The sequence below is a fragment of the Dreissena polymorpha genome, chromosome 6 (assembly GCF_020536995.1).
Source record: "Dreissena polymorpha isolate Duluth1 chromosome 6, UMN_Dpol_1.0, whole genome shotgun sequence".
Lineage (NCBI taxonomy): Eukaryota > Metazoa > Mollusca > Bivalvia > Myida > Dreissenidae > Dreissena > Dreissena polymorpha.
Genome location: NC_068360.1, coordinates 14,747,643 through 14,772,090, shown reverse-complemented (window position 1 = coordinate 14,772,090; position 24,448 = coordinate 14,747,643). Strand labels below are relative to the sequence as shown.

General features: G+C 34.5%; 1 protein-coding gene across 1 annotated transcript; it reads left to right on the top strand.

The window, feature by feature from the left end:
• The first annotated feature begins 6,347 nt into the window (after window positions 1–6,347).
• Window positions 6,348–24,079, top strand: LOC127834323 (von Willebrand factor D and EGF domain-containing protein-like). The gene is made up of 6 exons (XM_052360066.1): window positions 6,348–6,357; window positions 7,924–7,997; window positions 10,109–10,216; window positions 11,397–11,520; window positions 11,798–11,948; window positions 23,850–24,079. The coding sequence occupies exons 1-6, from the start codon at window positions 6,348–6,350 to the stop codon at window positions 23,920–23,922; spliced, it is 540 nt and encodes a 179-aa protein (XP_052216026.1). The 3' UTR covers window positions 23,923–24,079.
• Window positions 24,080–24,448: the final 369 nt, after the last annotated feature.

The window sequence follows — 24,448 nt, the reverse complement described above, 5'->3', positions numbered from 1 at the left end:
ATAGTGTTTTTTAAATTATAACGTTTAATCTTTCAGGTATTATAGTATGCAGTTATCGGGAGAGTTTACACTTTATCAACACCAGAAGTATCCTATTGAAGTAAGCTTTATGGATAAGGAAAACATAAAACATTGATTGTCACCACCATTACACGTATATTGTATGAATATGTGATGTTTTAAATTAAACAAAATTACTATTTATGTCAATGTTTCGTGTAATATAGTCATATAAAAAAGGAATATCTGACGATAACAAATACATATTAGGTAATATCACAATATATGTGTATATAGCAGTAAACAACATATAAATTATCTTTATAATCACAAATGTTACACACTACAGGTTTTCACATATATTATTAATATTTTGGAAATATAAAATTGATATTTTATTTAAATGTAGATTTAATGCTTTTTGTCCAATTATACTAGTATTATATTGCGAAGCCAACAATTGAATAACAAACCGATAACAACAATGTTCTTTTTATCATATCACGATTAATGACTAGTGACGAAAACACTTCGGACCTTTTGAGACCAATGTACTTAAACAATGTGACTTGCCTTCTATGAATCTTGTAGTTCATAATCACAAAAAGGTGGGTCCGGTGATCGTCCATGTAATATACATGTTAATACATAATTATAATGTTAACAAATATTATTACAATGTGTTCTAATTTATTTCCAGGTCCAGATCCAGACTCAGCCCTGTTGGCCAGGCAGCTGGTCAACCTGCACGTGCGGGTGACCGTGCGGGCCGGACGTGACGTGTACACAGTGACCCATTGTGAGGACATGCATCTGCTTGAGTGGATAGAACTTGCAGACGATGTATTAGAAGTTTATATTGAACCAGGCTACATGCACTAGGTAGTCCGTTCGTTTCGTTAATTTAAAATATTTTATTTTATCAATTCCTCACTTTCAAAAGAAGATCTGGTGTGTTATTTTCGAATCTTATGTACATTTGTTTTTTTAATTCCGCGACCAGCACTTGTTTTGTGCTTTCTAATTCATATCAAATAATTGTAATGACCTATGTAGAAACTTTATTTTGTAAGTAAACGAACGACCAAACAACAAAACCAAAGACTAACGGATGGATACACATTTCTGACTGACTTGCATTTAAATAGAAATTGAATATGTGATCCTGAAGAGACAGTGTTTTGCTAAGTGTACAATTTTTACATTTGTATAACGTCACTTGTGTAAAAAATGTCGATCTTAATTCTGTCAAAGTTTGTTTACGATGTGTTTGATAGTTTTACCTTCCGCAAGGAACGATAGTTGAGGCACGTTATTACATAAGCCCCTGGTGGTCAACGATGAGCGTGTACGTGTACCCGTCCCCTGATGACATGAACCGTGTTGGAGGATTGTGCGGGACATTCAATGGTGACTGGAATGATGACTTCCTTCATAGCGACGGCGTCTCGTTGACTCGAAGCCTGGCGAACGACTGGGGATTTTGGTGGTGGCGTGAGGGCGGAAATCCAGATGCCTTCTCTGAGTCTTGGAGGCAATTGTGTATACTGTTGTTTTTGAATACAAAAAAAGAATAATCTGGATGTGTCGATTAAATATTGATTTATAGTGTGGTTTAGTCAAAACCAAAAACTAACATCTATACTGGTTTATATTGCCTCATAAATCCGGATTAATAGTGTATCCAAATATTGATGAACATCTTTGTTTTCTATAGGGTACCGCAAGGACGCTCCTTGATGAATCCAGATTACGTAGCTACGCTGGAATCATGGAACACCAACGACAAATTGTGTGTCTGCCCGTTGATAGTCAACAAGCGAGAGAAATGGTGTAACCGAAATGAGGACAAAACATGCGTCGATTTCATATGTTAGACTCGTAATTTTATGAATATAACACATATGTATAATTTTTGAATATACATTTCTTAAACTATACATTTAATCTTATATAGCTGTTAACAGAACAAACATATAAACAGTTTAATGTATCAAGCGCATAGGCTTACATGGTGACTGTTATCTCCCATCGCCATATTTTCATTTCTTTGTTTGAAATGTTGCCGTACCTCTTAAGATAAGAAACGCGGCAAGAGAATACAAAAGATTCTTAGAGATGAGCGTTCCGTAGATACTTTCCACTACCGAGAAGAGTCGGATATAAGGGAGCGGCTGCTTAAACTGCTGTCACTTAGGAAGAAACGAAGTGCATCCAGAGCAAAGGTAATATAATAAAATAGTAAAATATATCATTGATCAAATATAATTAGGAGTTTTATGAATGAGTTTTGTGAGTTTTCAGTTTTAAGGTAGGGGAATATCATATTGAGTTGACAGTGAAGGCAAGTTAAAAGTTTACATAAATGAAGATACGAGTTCGCCCAGTGTGGAGGTAATTGGTGGTCGTTGAACTATTTATTTGTTAACTACATGTTGGTACTGTAATTTTAGCATTTAATGATAAAATTTTAAAAACAAAGATTGCATTCAACAGCGTGAGACCGATGCACCAAAACCTGAAGACTATCTGGCGGCCTATATTGAGGCACAGTCATCTTGCGCTGCCTATCTTAAAGACAACTGTGGTGGGGACTTAGCAGAAGAAGTATCCGACCGGAATCAGAATCAGTCAAGCTCTTGTGCAGAGGATAAAATGGTAAGAACTTATTCCAACAAGTATTAACCTGATTTATAAAGACGGGTAACGTTTTCTATATTTAAATCTGTACTTAGCTTTCTAAACAAGAACAATTCAACGATCGATTACAAAACCACTGTATGTGTTCTCAACGTTTGTTCGACGTACGTGTATTTGATATATAGAATGTTTAGGTCTGTATTTTGTTATCTTGGATTTGTTGAAAAAGCATGGCTTTTAATTGCGATTTCAGTTAAATCTGACTGCCACTGGCCCCGAAGAAAGCACATGCCGTAACATACAATCATCAACCATGATGATCGTCAACAAGGACGTCGAATTTCAGGTCATAAAGTTTCCTAAGCATATTCATCAATACCAAATGTATGGTGAATATACAAGGAACAACGTCTCTTTATTTACTGCACCGCCCTTTTTTAATTGCACTCCTCTTTTATTTAGTTGTACACTCCTCTTTGTTCTATCACGTTGCCTCAACTTACTAACTCGTGGCCACGAGTTAGTAAGTCGTGGCCTCGAGTTACTTAGTCGAGGCCACGAGATAGACAAAAGAGGAGTGCAATTTGAAAAAAGAGGAGTAAATGTCACCTCCATGCCACCGTACCTACCTCACTCCATGGTGGCATAAATCTTTGCCGGTTTCAAGCATGCACTAGTACAAATTGGAGTCAACAACAGGAACACCTGATAAAAACTTTCTTATTTTTATTTTAACCTCGTTATCACGCTAGAAGAAAACAATGTGAAATATTGATGAAACTTTGCCAGATTATTTATATTGACTATATTTAGCCCCAGTTGTAATCGAATGGTCACACGAACAAATCTTAAAAAGGACTCTAGAAGCAACAGTTATGACTCACTCTTGTTGAAACTTGGAAATAAATGTTTAATTAGCAATATCTTGGTCAAGGTTCAAGCAATTTCTAATTTCACTTGAGATGTCACATTTTTACTCAGTCTTGATGAAATTGTTTAATAAAATATCATATGCATACCTAGGCCGAGTTCAAATCTTGGTTAATTGAGGTGTAATATACGTATGTCACAAGGTAACATTTAAGAAGAACCCTTTTACATACTCTAATTGTGAGATGCTTTTTAATGCTCTTTTAGGTACCTAATTCAAGTTTTGAGCGTGTTATGAAGATTGGATGTTCAGCTTTATAAATTAACTTCGATTTGTTTTTTAATATCGCAAAACCCGGAAATGTGAAAGAGACCTACCCGTAAAGGATTATTCTGTTAAATCGTATTGAGATTTTTTACATGAATCGACAGAAAGATATGAGAAATATTTATGACAAAAATGTCATGTGATACCGTCAGATCATTTTTGAAAAATAAAAACAATACAAATGACGTACAGAAAAATGCGTTGAGTGTGCATGTAGTTTAGATATTGCATAAGGTCAGAGTAGCTTTGACTTTGTGATGCCTCTTGAGCTTTAGTATTCCAACGCTTAAAATAATGAGTAAGAATGGGTTGCATATATTAATTCATGCATCAACTTATATTTACACGTTGTGTTTTCGTTCATCTAATTTAGAAAAACGTGTGCATGCATATATATATATTTGCGACCTTGTAAACTATACATAACACTACATTATGTTTTATTTAAAAATAAAATAAAATGTTGTATTTGCCGCTCCAAGCGCGATATATTGGACTTGTATATAGCCTTAGTGAAATATGCACGTGTGTGTGGATTTAATTAACAATAAAAGCCAGGAACAATAATGGAAAGGAAATATACATATATTTACATACATCTTCAGAAAGAGATCCCAGAAAAGGCCCAACTTGTCATAGCCTCGTGTCCTGACAACTGTAACAACCATGGAGATTGCTCAAATGGTAATTCTTTGTGCGCTCTACCAATAATCTTATTCATATAGCATGTTGTCTGAATGATCCACATCTATTTACTGAATCGTTTTACGTTTTGAAGCAATATGGTGTTTTACTAAAAATGCGTGCGCGCGTTTTTGATTGACTTTCACACCTCTTTGATAACAAAGCATTTGTTTTTATCCCATCATCAGACGTGCATTGTCGAAATAAACCACTGTGGAATAAATTTTCCTCTATTTCAGCAGTGCTGAAATATAGCTGTCACGCGCGGCGAAGAATTTTCATTTTACTCGGAATCAACTATAAAGTTATCATTTTTAGTAAAATCGAATCAGATTCAACAAAACAAACAATTTGATACCAAGATATAATATATTTTTAACACATAATGCAACTCAAAAAGCAAACTAAACATTATTTACAAATATTAAGTGCGCGTACTCGTGACGTAATTATTAACACGTCATACGACACAAAGCATGTTGTTTCACGCTAAAAATGCAGTTGTTTAGTGTCTTTTTTTCCATTATTTCTTAAAAATCGGGGACGTAGAGCTATGATAAACAGAAAAACAGGTTTGTTATTGATCTTTTTGTAATGTATTAGGCTCGACACGATTAAAATAATGAAACAATGTTTGCTTAAAATATCTTTGGGATTTTCCGTCTTGTTCGATTTTCCTATTCTATTTTTAAAGAAATATTTTACGACTAAGAAAATTGATGGGATAAATCGAATACTAGGTCGGTGCCGAATAAAGCAAAGTTTATCGTGCTCGGCACGAAAATCTGAACCACTCGCCAAGGCTCGTGGTTCAGATTTTCTAAGCCTCGCAAAATAAACTTTGCTTTATTCGGCACCGACGTAGTATTCTCTATATTCTCGTAAAATTTTGACATGTTTTGCCAACGAAGAAGTATTTCGAAGCGATGTTAGTAAAACATGTTTATATATACGAATCAAAATATTTGCTGCCATTAAAAATATAAAATAAAGTATCTGTTTAGTAATATTTATTCTGTGTATAGAACAAAACGTATTTGATGGGTTCGAACTTATTGTTCATTTGCTTGGTTCCATGCTTTTCAACTGTATGCGTTTAAGGAACGTGTATCTGTAACGAGCACTACGACCCAGAATCAAACTGCAAACTTGACCTTCGCAATCCTCCGACCATCTTAGACGTCACAGGCGACGGAAACTGTAACCTAGAGACAATGCCTGTCAATACATCCGGTTTACAACACGAGACGGATGCTGTAATGCAACTGTCTGTTCCATTTCCTGAAACAGGTGTGTTCTTGGAAAACAAACATAATACATTGTATAAAAACACACCATCAAGTATGTCGAGTCAGTAGTGCTTTATGTATCATTTCGGTTTAGATTATTACAAAGATAGTTTGTCAATAAACCCTACATAACTTCTTAGCTATTAGTCGAAGTTAGATCTAGAATCAGCATTCATCTTGCAAAACCTGTCTGTTAAAACTATGTTGACAAATTAGGTTTGAAGGGTGCATGTCTTACATCTTGGTACGCCGCAATTTATTGTCGCTGAACATTGCGTTAATGCATTGTTGACTGCTACTGATACAATTTAAAACTGGTCTCTGTTAACCATGTATTAATTATCGGGCCTCATAAATTGCAGATGCATTGACCTTGAACAGTAGATAATCCCAATTGAAATGTAGGTCACGTTGACATTGAATGTGAAAATCATGTCCAATTGATGACTCGTGAGCGGATTGACCGATTGGCCTGATTGTTCGCTGATACATTGGCCTCGCACTATTTATATGGGTAACTCAGAAATAACTCCAACATGGCGCCTGGTACATTACCAGACTTATCATTATTTGACTTATTGGTGTGTCGAATTGCAATAGCTAAATCTGTCTGGGCAATGTCACACTTAGATTCCAATTGTGTTTACAGTCTATTGACAAAAGTGGATCAGATGATGGAGGCTCATATCAAAATTATGCTCAAAGTCGCAGTTAACAAAACAATTTTCACTTGTTGGTATGGAGTCTACCTATATAACGTACAGATGAAGAGAGAGTTTCGTGTTGGTCAATCAGTTTTTTGGCAAAGTTATGGGCCTAGTTTTTCTCTAAAATAGCTGCTGTGGTACTTCAAAGCGCAGTGGGGACATTGTGTAAAACAAACGCAGCTCTTGTTTTTCAAGCATTTTGTGGATGTGAGCGTTTGAAAGTTTCTTAGCTCAAAGTAAATAACGAGCCGAATTGTTATTCGGATTCATTCTGTAACTTGATTTTGTTTAAAGGCATTTAATTGATTTAATGACATAACTTATTATGCAAAACAATTTAATTGTTTTATTTTGAAAATCTGCCCGATGTGTTTTCTACAAATGTTCTACTAAAGCGACGCTGACGGAAATTTAATCATAATGCCTATAACACAATAATTTCAATATAATTTTAAAATAAGTGTTGTTCAGTATACAAGGCTTCACTCCTGTTAAAAAGTGATGCATTTTTTTTATACGACTCCACTTTAAACGGTGCTATTAGTCCAGTCATCCTATATAAAAAAAAGCACCTAACCATCAACTAATTGCAACAGAAACGGTTTCACGTGTAAAATCATCTATGACGTATAACAGATGACAGAAAAAAAGTCTAGCAAAATATTTCCAGGGCAAACATGTTAAAACTTCATTTTATTTATGCCCCTCGCGGACGCTTTTTTAAATAAAGTATATTGTCCATTTTCTATTAAAACAACACATTTCGGGCAAACCACCCGACAAAACAGTATTCAGTAATACATCAGTTATGAAAAAAGTATTATTTTTCTATTTCCTAAGTGTATCATGAAGTTTCTTAACATATTTACTCCTGTAAATAGTGCATTTATAGGGGTAAACTTACCCCACCCACCCATTAAATACATGTTATTATTAAATCATGCCAATATATTGCGGCATGTTGAAATAAAATTAAACTAAGATGGGTTGCATTGTCATTAGCTTAAAATAATGCATAACTTAAGTATTATAATGTTAACACTTAAAATCATAACACTTCTATTATACCATATTTTACATTCTAGTATAATACAAAGATAACCTATATGTCTAAAAACTGCATGCACATATAATGATTTTTCTTCTCCAGGTGGAGCTAATATCATATCTATAATATGAGCTTAACCTCTTCTTTCAGCATTATAGGGTAACATCTTATCTAATTACGCATATCATGGGTACACCATAAAACAATTATTGCTAAATGTAACATTTTGGGGAAAAACATCAATAATTGCAATTTTTTTTTTTTCTAATAATAAATTCAATAGTAAGTTAACTTGGGTGTGAACATGTCCGTAACTAACTTATAAACTGTCTTCCATCAAGTCTTGTTCTTCCACAGTTTGTGCATTGGTACAGCTTATTCCCCGACATTCACCACATCCCGATGAACAGTCAAGACCATGGCGTCTACAAGTACAACGTTTCGAGTCACAATTGGTCTTACAGCAGCATCTGATAATTTTCAACAAATCGTCTGGTGCAGGGGGCATGTTTGTTTGGACTGGCATTAGTAATCCGCTATCAGACTTCCAACCCCATTCAAGTGGATTTAAATTATTATCCTTAGTAATCCATTCATGAACTTGAAGGTAAACCCTTAAACTATGGTAATGTGCAGAGGAGCATGTGGGTGGTAAAGTGTTAACAGGTACATATTTTGTACTTGTCATAACTTTGCTGACAAATTTCCTATATCAGAGATTGTTGAGCTGTTCATGTGATGCCCCACCGTATAAGCATACAATCAATTTTTCACCAGCGGCAGATACATCTTCTTGAATTGCTGTGTTGTCTAGAAAAACTTTTGATTGTTCTTGAAGAAAGGCATTGGAAATAAAATTTTTCAATGTTGCTGCTTTGCCAACCCCAGACATCTTAGATGTTGTATCACAACCAGTTAGTGCATGTATGACAGGAAGCATTCTACATATATTCAAGCCAAGTATATTTCTTGTACGGGTTACATCCCACTGTTTGACCAATTTGGCGTTTTTTAGATTTCTTCCCGATATAAAATATATTTTGTTTGCAGACACATCCGCGTGGTAACAAAGTAAAACAAGAAGATCTGTGTCTTCCCCAAGAACAACATTTTTTTTACTTGAAGAACTTGCTACAGCTGTTTTGACTATCAGCACATCAGCATCACTCACAGCATGTAGGACAACCTCTTTCTTGTAGACACTTGCTTAGCATATCTATAAAACTCTGTTTATTCTCAGTATTTAACAAAAACTGTTCTTTTTTGGACCTGAATGGTGTTTCCCTAGTAAAATGTACTTTTGTACTAGCTAGTCCTCTACTGCGTTTACTATGAGCACAGTCTTTAGTAGAAGGACCATTTGAATACCCATCAAATACCACTGTTGAAGATGAACCCTTTCTGACGACGTAATCCACGTATGTCTCACATATGTCCCCAAATGTATCTCCATATTTCCAGGTCAAACGGTTAAGTAAAGAACCACCATCATGGACATAGTGTATCGAATCATCTAGCTTTTCGAGAATAGAACAATCGCCCAACGCCCAAATTGCATTAGCCAATGACGGTTTGTCAGCTTGTTTTAAAAGTCCAGACGACTCGAATAACGACGATGGAAAACTACACAATTCGTACTTGAATATTTCCTCCTGGCTGTCATATAATCTATCGGCTGCAGCTGTCAAACGCTGAAATAGTAACTGTGGATCAATGTGAACAGTTTCTCCGTTTACTTTCACTGTTGACTTTGAGCTGAGTGTCACTGCTTGACTTGTACGCTTGAAACTGTACTCCAACACGGTTTTATGAAGCATCTTGTCTAACACAGTTTGACCCACTTCCTTTGCAGTGTCAACATTTACATGAAGATCGGCTGTTAAACCTGTTTCAATGTTGCGAAGGGCATAATCGTTAACGAATGGACTTTTATCCTGAAGGAAATGGTAAAGTTTTAGTTTGTCCTTTTCATCTCTGTCCATTCTCGACTGACTGCTTTCTACATGCTGATCACTTGTGTGATAAGCGACGTTTGCAAATTCCTGCATTGCGTTGTTGTATTCTGTGCAAGTTGGCATCGAAAGCAACCACTGATTTCTCTGTTTTTCAGTTAAACCACGCCCACGTGTCAAACCACCGGTCGTCTTGACACTTCTCATTAAAACCTGTTCTATCACTAAATCTGTTACGTGTGTATGAATCTAGAACAAGATAGATGGATCATCGACCGACTCCGTCGTTACAACAATACCCGCCAACTGCCCTTACAACTTTGACGCCTACTGTCCAACCACAGTGCGGAGCAGAAAAAGACGAGAGTCGATGAAATCATCGCTGAATCGGTAAATTTGACCTGCTTAGTTGTTAATAATTTCTGACAGTAATGGGTTGATATTCTTGAAATATGTTACTCGCTTTGCCTATTGCGTTTTAAACAGTAACTCTACTTTATTGCATGCATAAAACTGTTTCATTATATATTTCTGACTAATGTTCACTTATGATGTTATGGTTCGCTGTATCAGTTATTTCATTTTTCCAGTACAATGTCTCCCTTAGCAATGACAACTCCTCGTTCAGTTCACCTACGACCGTCACAGTCTTTGATACCACTTGCGTAAATATTGAGAATGGAGCTGCAGTGATTCTGGTAATTAGAGAATTAATAAACTTAACTTTTGGCATGCACCCAAGCTTGCCGGAACAAAATGACAAAATGAAGCAACACAAAGAACGTTCTAATAGCAACAAGAACAACACAAAATGAAACCAAAAAAAAACATCATTTACGCGATCACCCTTCCTCCTTCCAAAAAATCACAATAATGTTGTTTGCATTGTGGTATATTGTTGTAAAACCTCAGTTGGTAACTGGCTTAATAATATTTGTATTTTTAGTGTTTGCCCAACGAATACGCATTAGATTATTGTAATGATAGTGTGGCAAAATATAAATATAAAATCAAAACCTCCATATGATTACATATATATGTGATCTCCTTTTTAGGGTGACTACTGTCTAATCGACAACGTTTGCTATGGTAACTTCACAGATTTGGACGAGTGTCATACATGTACCCCAACTGTCATGAGGTTTTCATGGAATCTCAAGGTATTGCGTTATATGAATTTATGTTAATTTGTGTACATTCTATAAGTTTTCAATGCATCTGGGGATATCTTAAATAACGTACAATGAAGTATTCGTTCAATAAATCATGAAATGATTTGTTTATCATGTAAAATCATTTGTGTATCCAAAGGTTATGTAATAAAAGAAAAAGTAACAAGCGTGATGGTATGAAGAGTTGTATCATACTCATGAATAACAGGTTCATCTATCAACGTTCAAATATCAACGGTCTGTGTGAATACAAAATCCTTCTGTTAACTCGTGTGTTATAACCCTTCATGGCATCACGTCGTGAAATATATATTGTGTGAAGATGGAACAATATAGAGCAATGGCATGTGTGTATATCGGAAACATTTAAAAAAATATATGTTTAAGTAGTTGCACTTTTAGTTATAATTTGGCCAGATTGATTTTAATTGTTCTTGAATGCTTCACAGTGAGCCAATGTCTTGATATGGCTGATTGTTTTAAAATGTTTTCAAATTAAACACATGACTCGTTTGGTACAAAAAAGTGTATTTAGCCGTCTAACTTTATGTTTAAGTCGTGTGCACATGAAAGCTTTGTTTGGAATATTCGAGTTCACGGTTCTTATTGACGATGCATCATGAAAGTGTGCATTTCAAATTGACGATGAAGAGTGACTGAGAAAACGATGCATTCAAATTCGATTGTTTCAACGTCTATGTTTCAGTCTGGTTTCTGCTACATTGCTGGTGTCTGCTACGCCGACGCCGCTGTGAATCCAACGGATGCGTGTCGTTATTGTAACGTTTCAGTAGATACGGCAACTTGGCAGCTCAACATGAACGACTCCGGTAATTAAATTCATTTTTAGCAATATTCATTTCATGCTATGTTGTGCTTAGAATCCATAAAAAGGTTTTAATCATTAATTACTTTTGACATTGTAAGAATGCAGTTGTTTCCTAATAAATTATATATTTGTATTACGAATAACAAATCATACGCGTGCGTGAATGTACCAAAAAAAATAAACAAGAAAAAAATGAAATCATTCAATATAGGACAATCAAACTTCATAAAACATAAAAAGAGAGAAAAAAACTACAACGTTGCATGACGATCTTTCAGCTTGTGAAATGGAAAAAGAAGAAGAGAATGACAACATCTTTTTCATCGGTAACGGGGCGGCGCTAGGGACCGGAGCTGCTGTAGCCCTGGCTATTGGGATTGTGATCTACCTTTACAAGAAAATGCAAGTCTCTAAAGTTGTCGCCGCAAGGTACGCCTTCATGTTCCGTTTTTTTTGTGCCATATATTGATATAAGTTTAGTATTATCCCCATTACGAAGTAAATGGTCGATACTGGAAGTACCATAGAAATCTGTCCGTCCGTCTATCTGTCTGTCCGTCCGTCCGTAGACATAAACTTGTCATTAGGCGTTCTCTTTTACAAACATCATAAATTGTTTCTTATGATTTGAAGGTATCCATCTGCCGTTTTTAATTATGCTAAGCTAAGTATTACATTATATAAATAAGGGTCACGTAAATAAACAAAACGTGTAATTGAAAATAACTTTTAATAAGTTTTTCCCTGAAACCAAAGTTCATTTTGTGTGTATATAAAAACATATGACAGTACAATTTTGACACAATATCCACGCCGATGTGGTTAAATCCATTCATTTACAATGAGTCATATTTTTATATGAACATATTATTGACAATGCTGGAACAGCATCGTCTAAGGTATGATAAGTTGATAACCATCAAAAAATTCTTCACAATGGCGACCTATGTAAAAGACCGAGCCAGTCCGATTGAGATAACTCGATTTTTCTAATCGAAATACCTCGACCTCGTTGATTTTCATTGATAACATTCTCCTAGCAGATTTGTCGTTCGTGTTTCAACATTCAACAATGGCCGCCCCCATGAGAGTCTCGAGTCAAAACTTTCTTATTGCATAAATTGGCTTGTTTCGCTATTTAGAAGCTGTCATTTATGATATACGAATTATTTATTCACTAAATCTCCGCTAATGACAACAATGGATGGCACTCGAAGGATATATTCGATGTGAATGGATCACTTTCTACAACAATGGCTTCGCCCATGAGACTGAGAGACTTGATAACACTCGTGTCAAAACTTTCTTACAGCTTAAATCGGCTTTTTTAGCTATTTAGTAATGCAACAATAAATGGAATTCGAAGGATATATTCAATGTGAATGAAGCAATTTCTGGATCTCGACAGCTTGACAAGGCAAAACTGGCATACTGATGAAACTGGTATTTTTAGTTATCAATTTAAGGTTCATGTAGAGGCTTCATTTTGAAAAATGTGGGACCCCTAGCATTGAACTCAAATTTTACTAAAGGAAGAGTGCCACATTGAAAATGTATACATGGATGCTTTAAAGGATGTTTTTCCTTCAAACTGCTACCAATTTTGTACATCAACGCATCATACCATCCACAAAATCAATCAAAATACAAAGCGATTTTAACACTAAAATATACATTATTTTCAAAAATCTGAATCATGTTTATTCCAAATATTTCGGCGGAAAATTATATTATAACTATTGAATAATATCGACATTGACGAGGGCAAGTCACGCTTAAATAGTAAAAAAAGTTTACATATCTAGAAATATCAAAACTCGAACGCATGTCCTTTCATCACCATGGGGGCAGACATTTTTAAATTAATAAAATAGAAAGAAACATGCTAAAAACTCACTCATCGCCTAATTGACATTCCAAACGGTTGATGCTGACAAATGCATTGGATTGTAATCTTTCCGTTGATGTTTGCAAACTGCACGATCAGACCTCATAAACACTCAAAAGAATAACTATGTAAGAAGCATTACACCAATGTTTACAATTGTTGTCGAATCACATGTACTATATTATTGCGCATAAAATAGTACGCTTACAGATTGACAGAAAGATCGATACGTAACTCCGTTCAATTCATCACGGTATACTATTCTATTGATAATATATAACAATACATCGCTTGAACAATCTAAAAGTAGAAATAATTCTTTTACACGGAGTTTTTAATAACGAAAGTGAAAACAACGGAAGTTGGATGGATATTCTGTGAAATGCACTCAGGCTCCAGAAAAACAATGCAAATGAACTAAAAAAAACGTGTGGGGGACAATTTTCAGCTGGAAAAATATTTGAAATCGGGTAAGTGATGATATCTCTACGTGGTCATTTCTGTTATTGAGTGCGATCTCTTGCTGATTAATGTTTATAGTTGTTTTACTAATTACCACCCAACTGTCAAAATAAGTATGTGTTTTCTCAGGTATGTGTATACGCATACCCGGTTTTCTCACCACTGCACGTGGTTTCGACCGATTTGTTTTGCACGTTTTTCTACGGAGCACAGCGAGGGCCACGCTTTAAAAATGGGTAGAAGGAATCGCAATATAAAATCAATCGGTTTGCCAATTTCTTTATATTCCTTTACAATTGTATATGTCGTCTGCAATCTATTTCAATTTGAGATGGTTTAAAATTTGCTATTTGGTTGAGAGGTAAATAACAACATTGTTAAGCCTTTGAAATAGAATTGTGACTCTTATTATCCACCATACCTGGATTTTAAAAAAGTAGTTACGTTTTAGTTATTTTTAAAACTTTGTTTAGGAAATTTATCCAAAAAAGGCAGTTGAATAAAAACTCATTTGTTGTTTTATGATAATAATTTTCTGTGAAATGTTGCTAACTTGACCTTGTGTATGTATATAGCTTTGTATTTATTCAACTAAAGGTAGTGCATATCCTTCCTAACTTTAGATTGAGATTTTGTAAATTAGTGTAAAAATGTATTGGTTTTAAACCAAAATATAAACAAAGCACACAAATATTGACTGTCGAAATTGTGTTTATGTTATTCTATCCGTCTTTAGCATTAAAATGATATATAGTTTGACCATATTGTACCACATTGAATGAAGAAAAACAAAGCAAAGTTTTAATGAATTTTATCCCCCCCCCCCAACGAACCTTAAGTCACATTTTGCTTTATAAATTTTGTTCGAGCATTTTGCGACTTATTGAATGGCTATGATACCCGATATCAACGTGTCATATGGGATTTGCATATCACCAAGCTGTCCTGAAATACAACATTGATTACAAACTCTTTACTCAAATAACTGGTTAGTATGAATTCTTTCTTCTTTCTATTTAAGTAGTTGATATCATTATAGTCCAAATAATTAGACATAATTTACCGTTTAGTCCATGTATATCGACCTCATATTTATAGGAGTAGATATTATGTTAAAGGGGCCTTTTCACAGATTTTGACATGTTTTGAAGTTAGTCATTAAATGCTGTATATTGATAAATGTAAACATTGGATCTTAAAAGCTCCAGTTAAAAATCCAGAATAAAATTCTTTAAAAAAAAGAAGTCCGCAGCAGGGCTCGAACCAGTGACCCCCTTAATCCTGGAGTTAAAACGCATTAGACTGCTCGACTATTCTGCCAAGTATAAATGGTTGACGTATTTTATACCTAATATAAGCAATCTTCGTAGTTTCACACAATTAAACAACAACAACATAACTCTCCAAATTATTCAATCGTTTCGCGTTGCAACGCTTTATAATTTTTAAATCGTTTAAAGATGCATATAATGGCTATATTAGACCATGGTAAATGTTCAGTAATACTGTTTCCTTAAAATAACATCACTAAAACGAAAATTTGCGAATCCGATACAACTTTTTTCAATTTTTGTCAATTTACCAAAACTGTGAAAAGATCCCTTTAAAGTTAAATGAACTGTATCCCAGTAAAAAGGGACATTAAGGCGATTGTGGCCAGTTTAGATCCAGTTCAGCCTGCAGTTGCTCGAAAGCTGTTTGATTAAGAGCGGTTTTCTGACAATGACAAATAGTTTAATTGGATACTGATTAGACTGCCCTTTTCCTATGACCTAGCTGATTAAATTCAGAAGCCTGGTAACAGTTTAACGTTAATGTTACCAATGTGTCAGACCAGGGCCTGGATTTTGAAATCTAGGATATGCATGGTCAGAAGATGTCATTAAAGATTATACATTTTTTCAAACACATACAAATGCATACAAATATAAATAGTAAAATGCTCTAAGTCAGAAGGCATTTGACTTCGGCTGGTGCCTTGGCACACCAGGTGTTTCGGTTGCAATAGTTTGATGGACTCACTACTTGGATGTGTAGTTACATTATTTACAGTATATCAAACAGTATAATTATTATGCCCCCCTTTGATGAAGTGCGGGTATATTGTTTTGCACATGTCGGTCCGTATGTCCGTCCACCAGGTGGTTTCCGGATGATAACTCAAGAATGCTTATGCCTAGGATCATAAAAAACTTCAAAGGTACATTGATCTCGACTCGCAGATGACCCATATTGATTTTGAGGTCACTAGGTCAAAGAGCAAGGTCAAGGTGACCCGAAATAGTAAAATGGTTTCCTGATGATAACTTAAGAACGCTTATGCCTAGGATCATGAAACTTCATGTGTACATTGATCATGACTCGCAGATGACCACTATTGATTTTGAGGGCACTAGGTCAAAGGTCAAGGTCACGGTGACCCAAAATAGTAAAACGGTTTTCGGATGATAACTCAAGAACGCTTATGCCTAGGATCATGAAACTTCAAAGGTTCATTGACCATGACTCGCAGATGAAACCTTTTGATTTTCAGGTCACTAGGTCAGAGGTCAAGGTCACGGTGACCCAAAATAGTAAAATGGTTTCCGGATGATAACTCAAGAACGCTTATGCCTAGGATCATGAAACTTCATAGATACATTGATCATGACTCGCAGATGACCCCTTTTGAGGTCACTAGGTCAAAGTTCAAGGTCACGGTGAACGGAAATAGTTAAATGGTTTCCGGATGATAACTCAAAAACGCTTATGCCTAGGATCATGAAACTTCATAGATACATTGCTCATGACTCGCAGATGATCCCTATTGAATTTCAGGTCACTAGGTCAAAGGTCAAGTTCACGGTGACCTCAAATAGTAAAATGGTTTCCGGAAGATAACTCAACAACGTTTATGCCTAGGATCATGAAACTTCATAGGTACATTGATCATGACTCGCAGATGACCCCTAATGATTTTCAGGTCACTAGGTCGAAGGTCAAGGTCACAGTGACATAACTTTGAAAAATGGTTTCCGGATGATAACTCAAGAATGCTTACGCCTATGATCATGAAACTTCATAGGTACATTGATCACAACTCACAGATGACCCCTATTGATTTTCAGGTCACTAGGTCAAAGGTCAAGGTCTCAGTGCCAAAAGACGTATTCACACAATGGCTGCCACTACAACTGACAGCCAATATGGGGGGCATGCATGTTTTACAAACAGCCCTTGTTTCAAAAATGTTTTCATGTAGTCGACTTATATTGATATTTACAAAATTGATGCATATGAATGATAGACTTTACTGAAATCATTTTAATGATACTGAAATCATGACAGTGAATTAATACTGATAATTATTTAATATATTTTGCTTGATACAATCATGTACATCTATATCAAATGAGATCATACTGTAACTTCAGTGATGAATTTCAATGAATTAAATTAAATCCAAAATATAAGTAACTTCTATATCTCTCCCGCAGCGCGCACACCTAAGCATCCTGCTGTGTACCTATCCAGATCCAGATAAAAAGATATGATACATAATTGTGTATCATAATGTTCAGAGGGGATGATTTTACCTCTATTGTATCAATGTATTGTTTTTCTTCTTTAATCAGTGTGTTTAAAGATATATAAACATAGCTCCAGGGTCTTTGCTTCAGGCAATGAATATTGGATATCCTGATCTCTTTTTCTAATGGATATTTTAACTAGTTCCTACATTCAATACAGTCAAATATATGTTAAGTAGTATCTGTACACATTGGTAGATTAATTTGTACATCAATTATTATTTTTTAATTGTTTTAAAAAGATAGAGTTCAAATGTTCATACTAGATTAATTTAGAACCTTAGTCATGTCACGGAGATCTACAGTCCGTGGTTATGTGGTAATTAAACATTTTTAAATATAACCACTTTTATATGGAGTCCTAACCAGATCTCAAATGCATATCCCTTTTCTCTGTCACCCTGATTATCACCTATCAAAATGGCATAATATATGCAGAACCGTTCTTTATACACAATGGTTGAATGAAAAAATTGACATCCTTTTCACATGGAAATTTTACTTTGACAGTCATGGAAAAAGAGCCTGCACAACACAGATCAAAAATACTTTTTATTTGTGGATAATCCCATATCTTGAAACTCTATGTGCATAAATATCTCAAGTCTTCATGAAATCAGGTCAACAAAAATGTTTTTAAGTCCTTAATTGACCTGGCTATAGTAATCAGATTATTTTAAGCTCAATTAGTCTATTTATGTCATATGCTTTGTGTATTGTAAACATACACACAATATTACAGGTACATGATAGCAATAAATAATAACAAAGCCATCCATACTATAAAGGTCAATGGCAAAGCCTGTGAGAAAAATTTGAACGCATTGAGTGTAATCACACAACGTGCTCATGTTGAGCTTTTGTAATCGCTTTATGGCCGTCGTGAGCCGCCAACCTTTGCCTTGTTAACTCTGTGGATGCCACGTTTATATTCCAATCTTCATAAAATTTGGCCAGAATATAAGTCTCAATGATATATTGGATCAGTTCGAAAATGGTTACAATTGGTTAAAAACATGGCTGCCAGGGGTGGGGCATTTTTCCTTATATTGCTATAGTAAAACATTGTTAACACTCGAGAGGTCACATTTATTTTTCGATCTTCATGAATTTTGGTCACAATATTTGTCCCAATAATATCTTGTTATCTCAGGTGAACGACTTTGGGCCTTTCAGGCCCTCTTTTTTGTTCATCTTACCATTTGAAGAAAATATATCATTGCACAGATGTCTTTTACTGTTAGAATGTGTTATGCTGCATTTCTTATGTGGCTTGTTCGGGGTATATTGTTTAGCACATGTAAGTCAGTCCGTCAGTCGGTCAGTCCACCAGATGGTTTCCGGATGATAACTCAAGAACGCTTAGGCCTAGGATCATGAAACTTCATAGGTACATTGATCATGACTGGCAGATGAACCCTATTGCTTTTCAGGTCACTAGATAAAAGGGTAAGGTCACAGTGACTAGAATGCTTAGGCCTAGGATCATGAAACTACATAGGTACATTGATCATGACTGGTATATAACCCTTATTGATTTTCAGGTCACTTGGGTAAAGGTCAAGGTCACAGTGACTCATAACAGTAAAAAGGTTTCCTGATGATAACTCAAGAATAGTAAGGCCTAGGATTATGAAACTTCATAGGTAAATTGATCATGACTGGCAGATGATCCCCATTGATGTTCAGGTAGTTAGGTCAAGGTCACAGTGAGTCAAAACAGTTTAATAATTTCTGGATGATAACTCAAGAATGCTTACGTCTAGGATCATGAAACTTCATAGGTACATTGATCATGACTTGCTGATTATCCCTATTGATGTTTAGGTCACTAGGTCAAAGGTCAAGGTCAAAGTGACTCAAAACAGTAAAATAGTATCCGGAGGATGACTCAAAAATGCTAACGCCTAGGACCATTAAACTTCATAGGTACATTGATCATGACTGGTATATAACCCTTATTGATTTTCAGGTCACTTGGGTAAAGGTCAAGGTCACAGTGACTCATAACAGTAAAAAGGTTTCCTGATGATAACTCAAGAATAGTAAGGCCTAGGATTATGAAACTTCATAGGTAAATTGATCATGACTGGCAGATGATCCCTATTGATTTTCAGGTCATTAGGTCAAAGGTCAAGGTCACAGTGACAAAAAATGTATTCACACAATTGCTACCACTACAACTGACAGCCCATATGGGGGCATGCATGTTTTTACAAACAGCCCTTGTTTGTCTTATGTTGGTAAATGTTCATCTCGGTCAATTCTAGGTTAAGTTTGAAAGTAGGTCATATGTGGTCCAAACTAGGTCAACAAACCAAATCACAGAAAAGGTGAGTGAACACTCCAGAGGTCACATTTTCTTCCAGATCTTCATGAAAATCGGACAGAATGTTATCTCGATGAAATAAAGTTTCAGATTGAAAGTTGGTAGTCAAAAACTAGGTCATTAGGTCGAAATATAGAAAACTTTCTTTACCTTTCTACAGGTCACATTATCTTCCTGATTTTCATGAAAATTGCTAACAATGTCCATCTTAATCAAATCAAAAGCTGAATTTGCAAGTTGGTCATGTGCAGGCTAAAGCTAGGTTACAACTTAGTCAAATCATACACAAGTTTTTGACACTATAGGAGGAGTTTTGGGTGAGCGATACAGGGCTATCTTGTTTTAGAACACCCTGTAGTAAGAAAGGGAAAGTATTGTATTTGTTTCAAAAGTAACATTTTATTGTTATTGGAAGTAACTGAGCAATTATATGATGTCATAGTTTTGGTTATTTTGCTCGCTTGTTATGATGTGATAAGGTGAGCTTTTGTTATCACTTTTTGTTGTATTTTATCCAAAGTTTATTGTTAACACATAAGATAACATTTTACAATGTTTAAATTTGGGTGTCACCTCTTTGCCAGATTCTTATGAAACTAGTCACCTCTATGTCATTTTGGGTTTCATATTCTATCAAAAATTAGGGAACTAGGTCAAATATAAGAAAAAGTCTGTTAATACTTTAGTGGTCACATTCTCTCTCTGATCCACTTGTAAATTGGTTAGAACATTATTTTAAATGATTTCAAAGTCAAGCTTGAAAGTAGCATATTCAACATTTAGGTCACAAGGTCTAGTCTCAGTGATTAACAGGTCACGTTCCAAAGTGGGTCATGTGCTTCCAAGCATTTGATCAATACCTAAAATCATTAAAATTTATGTTAACTCTTACATTTTTTACCAGATCTTCATGGCTGTTGATCAGAATGTTCAAATAAATAAAAGTAGGAACTCGGTAACAATGCTCAACTAGATCGGATAGACGCAAATAGTTTGTTCATACTCACAATGCCTTTTTTCTAGATCTTCATGAAAAATTAGTTAACACCCCTAGGAAACAATCAGTTTCAGGTGAGCCACATTGTGCTGTTAAAGCTATCTATGTATAGTATAGATTGTTACAAAACCTTGTTTATCAATAACAATAAATGAAAAAATGGCTTTCTGAAAGTTGTAGTCTTGGATGATATATTCCTCAAGTTATAATCTACAACAATCTTTTGAGAAGAAAAACAAAATTTGACTATTATTATACCCCAACATACTGTGATTGGGGGCTAGCACAGGAATTCTTAATTATGTTCCTCGAAAAATAATGGGTTAGCATATTGTTGCTGTTTCATCCAGTTGTCTGGACTATTACTCCCAAAAGAATTGTAAGTTCAAATATGAGATATTTAGGTAAATAAATCTCATTGAAGGGAGTGCAGTGTCCAAGAACGAAAACGATTGCACCACAACCATTAACTGTTGACCTGCGGATAAATGACAAGCAATAAAAAATACACAATTGCGGTGATGTAGATTAACTTAAATGGATGATTATTTATTTTATGCTTTCCGGTGATTTATATAGAAATATCAGTGAAATAAACTGGTATTTCACCGTTTTAAACAGTGAAAAATAACAGTGAAAATATCGATATTTCTCGCTGTTTTTCTGGGAAAATCGATATTTCACCGAATCCAACAAATATCCTCTATATATCCATCCTCTTCAAAAGCATCAGTACTTTCAGTACTTTGATTTAAACAGTTTTGCTGAGTTTGTTTTTCATATGTTTAATACGTAGTATTTTCCCTTGCATTCAATTTTATATGATTATGTTTTTGATATATAAAGTAACTGATGTATTTCAATTAAATTACAAAAGTATGACTCGGTTTCTGCAGTGAATCATCATATTGTGAAAAACTATAAATAAATCTTTTACGACTATTGAGCTACTTTCTTACAATTAAAACTACTGTAAATACGCTATACACAGACATACGCATGAAAAAAATAAATTATAAAATACACAATAAGATATTTGATTTAAAAAATAAACTTAAAAGCACGACTTAGAAATAATTAAGTGCAGCACTACTGAGCTTGTATTCGAAAAAAAAGTTATACATATTAATATGATTTTGATTGACATAACGTGCTTGCACACTTGACTTCTCGCTTAACAAGCTGCTTTGTATTTTGATGTGTATAATGGTATGGCTACTGTAATTGCTGTATTAATATAGTGTTACATATACTAATTAATTTTTACCCAGTATTATTACAGATGATCTTTATGTTTGCATTTTGTTATCTACCTGTGTATTGACTACAAGCTTTAAATCATGTATACTCATGGGCTGAATGGCTTCTTTACAAACCATAAACACTGCTTGGAAACATAAATTATCCAAAGTAGTGTTTTAAATTACTGACGGTTATAGAGTCAAATTTCATGACATGAAAAGGACCAAACACAATAGAACCATCGTATAAACATATTTTATCTCAAAATGTAAATGGTCGTTCTGCATGATACATACCATGTTTTAGTCGATATGTCAGTATTAATATCTTAAATTAGTATACTATCTTTGACATTAACGTTTTGAAACTCTTTTCGATGCTTTATCTCATTTAATTTCATGAATATTATTGTGCTTAAGTTATCGTTTCTTAGCTTAAACAATTCTGAAAATACTGACTTAGTAAAAAATAAAAGAATATTTAAGTAACAATTTGGAGATATGTGTTGTTATCACTATCATGACAACACATATTTGTTATATTTTGTTATATATTTTCACATAACATTACATATGTATGTTTTAAAGACTATGTAAATATAATAAGTGGTGATAAACTGTCTGTTCGTATTCTTAGCTTATGAAATTTAGTTCCTTCTTACATTATTGTACTTCAACATATTATTTTAAATCATAATTAAACTGAATACAAAATAAATAACGATTACTCATTTAACAATACTGGTTACGCCCATTCAAAAAGAGATGGTAACCACATTATTTGTTATGATGGCAGGGATATGTTAAAAGCTACGCTCAGGACCTGTGCAGTGTATGCGTGGAGAGTAGTCTATTAAAATGTTTATTGATAGTTTAATTTAACCCGGTCGTTAACGTTACGCATGCGCAATTCATTTCCTTCTAGATTACATATAAAATAGATTACAAATAAAATAGTTGAAGTTCGATATCAATTTTTACCATGATCAAGCGCATACCCACTATATCATCATACATCATTGGAAAGATAAATGCTTGATCTTTTGAAAAAAATGCATGTCATTAAATTCTATACGCGCTAACTCAAAGTATTTACCTTAGAATAGGAAACCGATTTTGAAAGCTGTGCAGACAACCATTTTGGGCTCAAATAGTATGACCTAATTTCAAAGCCGGGAACCATCAACACAAAAAGTAGAGCACAAAAATGGCTTATTTTCTTATTGCTTACAAATATACCTTCAAGTTGATACCAAAACTAGCCATTTGCAATGTATTTTACAAATCCTAGGCAGCATGCACTCAACAATGTGTGCTAAGTATCAAACTGACTGCATGTAACCCTAAAAACAGGAGTTCCGGTTTGGGGTTATGTGACCTTTTAACTTTGTCACGTGAGTTTGTGATGGGTGGAGTTTTGTAGTTTCGATTTAAAACACATGGTCATCTTCATATGGAACGATATTTTTATTGGAGTTAAATCATTTACATGATTGGGTAAAGAAATAAAATTTAAACACAAATATCGTGATTGTCTTAAACGTTCACGTTTGTTTAACATATGTGGTCACAAGGTTGTACAACACATATTTTCTTATATCTATGTAACGATTTAAACTGTATAATTCAAACTTAAAATACAAAGCTGTGACAAGTGACTTGGGTAATGGAATGACAGTGTGTTTAATATAGCTATTTGCAAATTGGTAGTCTTTAACGTTTAAACATATAAATATACATATTTTCACTTCATGATTTTGAGATTGTGTTTGTAATACAATGGCAACGGGTGGAGAAAGCAGTTACGTCTATTTTATTGCTTCTATCGACACTTTTCATTTCAGGTGGCCTTCTGAATCTAAGTACAAAACAACGTGCAGTTTTTCTCAAGCAACATGTGTGAGGCAGACTTTGTAGAAAACGTTGAGATTTGTTGTGAGATTTTAAATTTAATTTGATTAAATTTCGGCGTGTTATTGTGATTATTTTGTTAATATTGTTGCATGCAGTGCCAAATTATTTTTTGTTTTAAAATCTCAGCAGTACGTGCGCGTGTATGTTGGTATGATGTTCTACAGAGGAAATAAAATATTGCACTTACAATATCAGAATTTGTATTTCGGGTCATATTTACATAATACAAAGCAGCGTTTTATTATTTTTTTTAATTTAATTTTTCATATAAAAAAGCGTTTGGGAAACAACTTATTTTATTGGTACCATCGCCAAAGGCGGATTGATATACCATCGGCGTTGTCCGTCCCTCCGTTTGTTCGTCCGTCTGTCTGTACATTCGTCTGTCACGAAATTTTGAAATAGGCAGGGGAAATCAATTCAACAAATTAGCTTGTTAAATATGAATTACATATATTATAATTGAAGTTAAAGCCTTGGTCTCTTTTGCATTGTATGGGTCGCGTTTACATTATTTTACACGAACTAA

Coding starts and splice junctions, on each gene's coding strand:
- LOC127834323 (XM_052360066.1), top strand. Junction 7,998..10,108: donor CAAGACCATGGCGTCTACAA/GTACAACGTTTC, acceptor TCATTTTTCCAG/TACAATGTCTCCCTTAGCAA. Junction 11,521..11,797: donor GCTCAACATGAACGACTCCG/GTAATTAAATTC, acceptor ACGATCTTTCAG/CTTGTGAAATGGAAAAAGAA.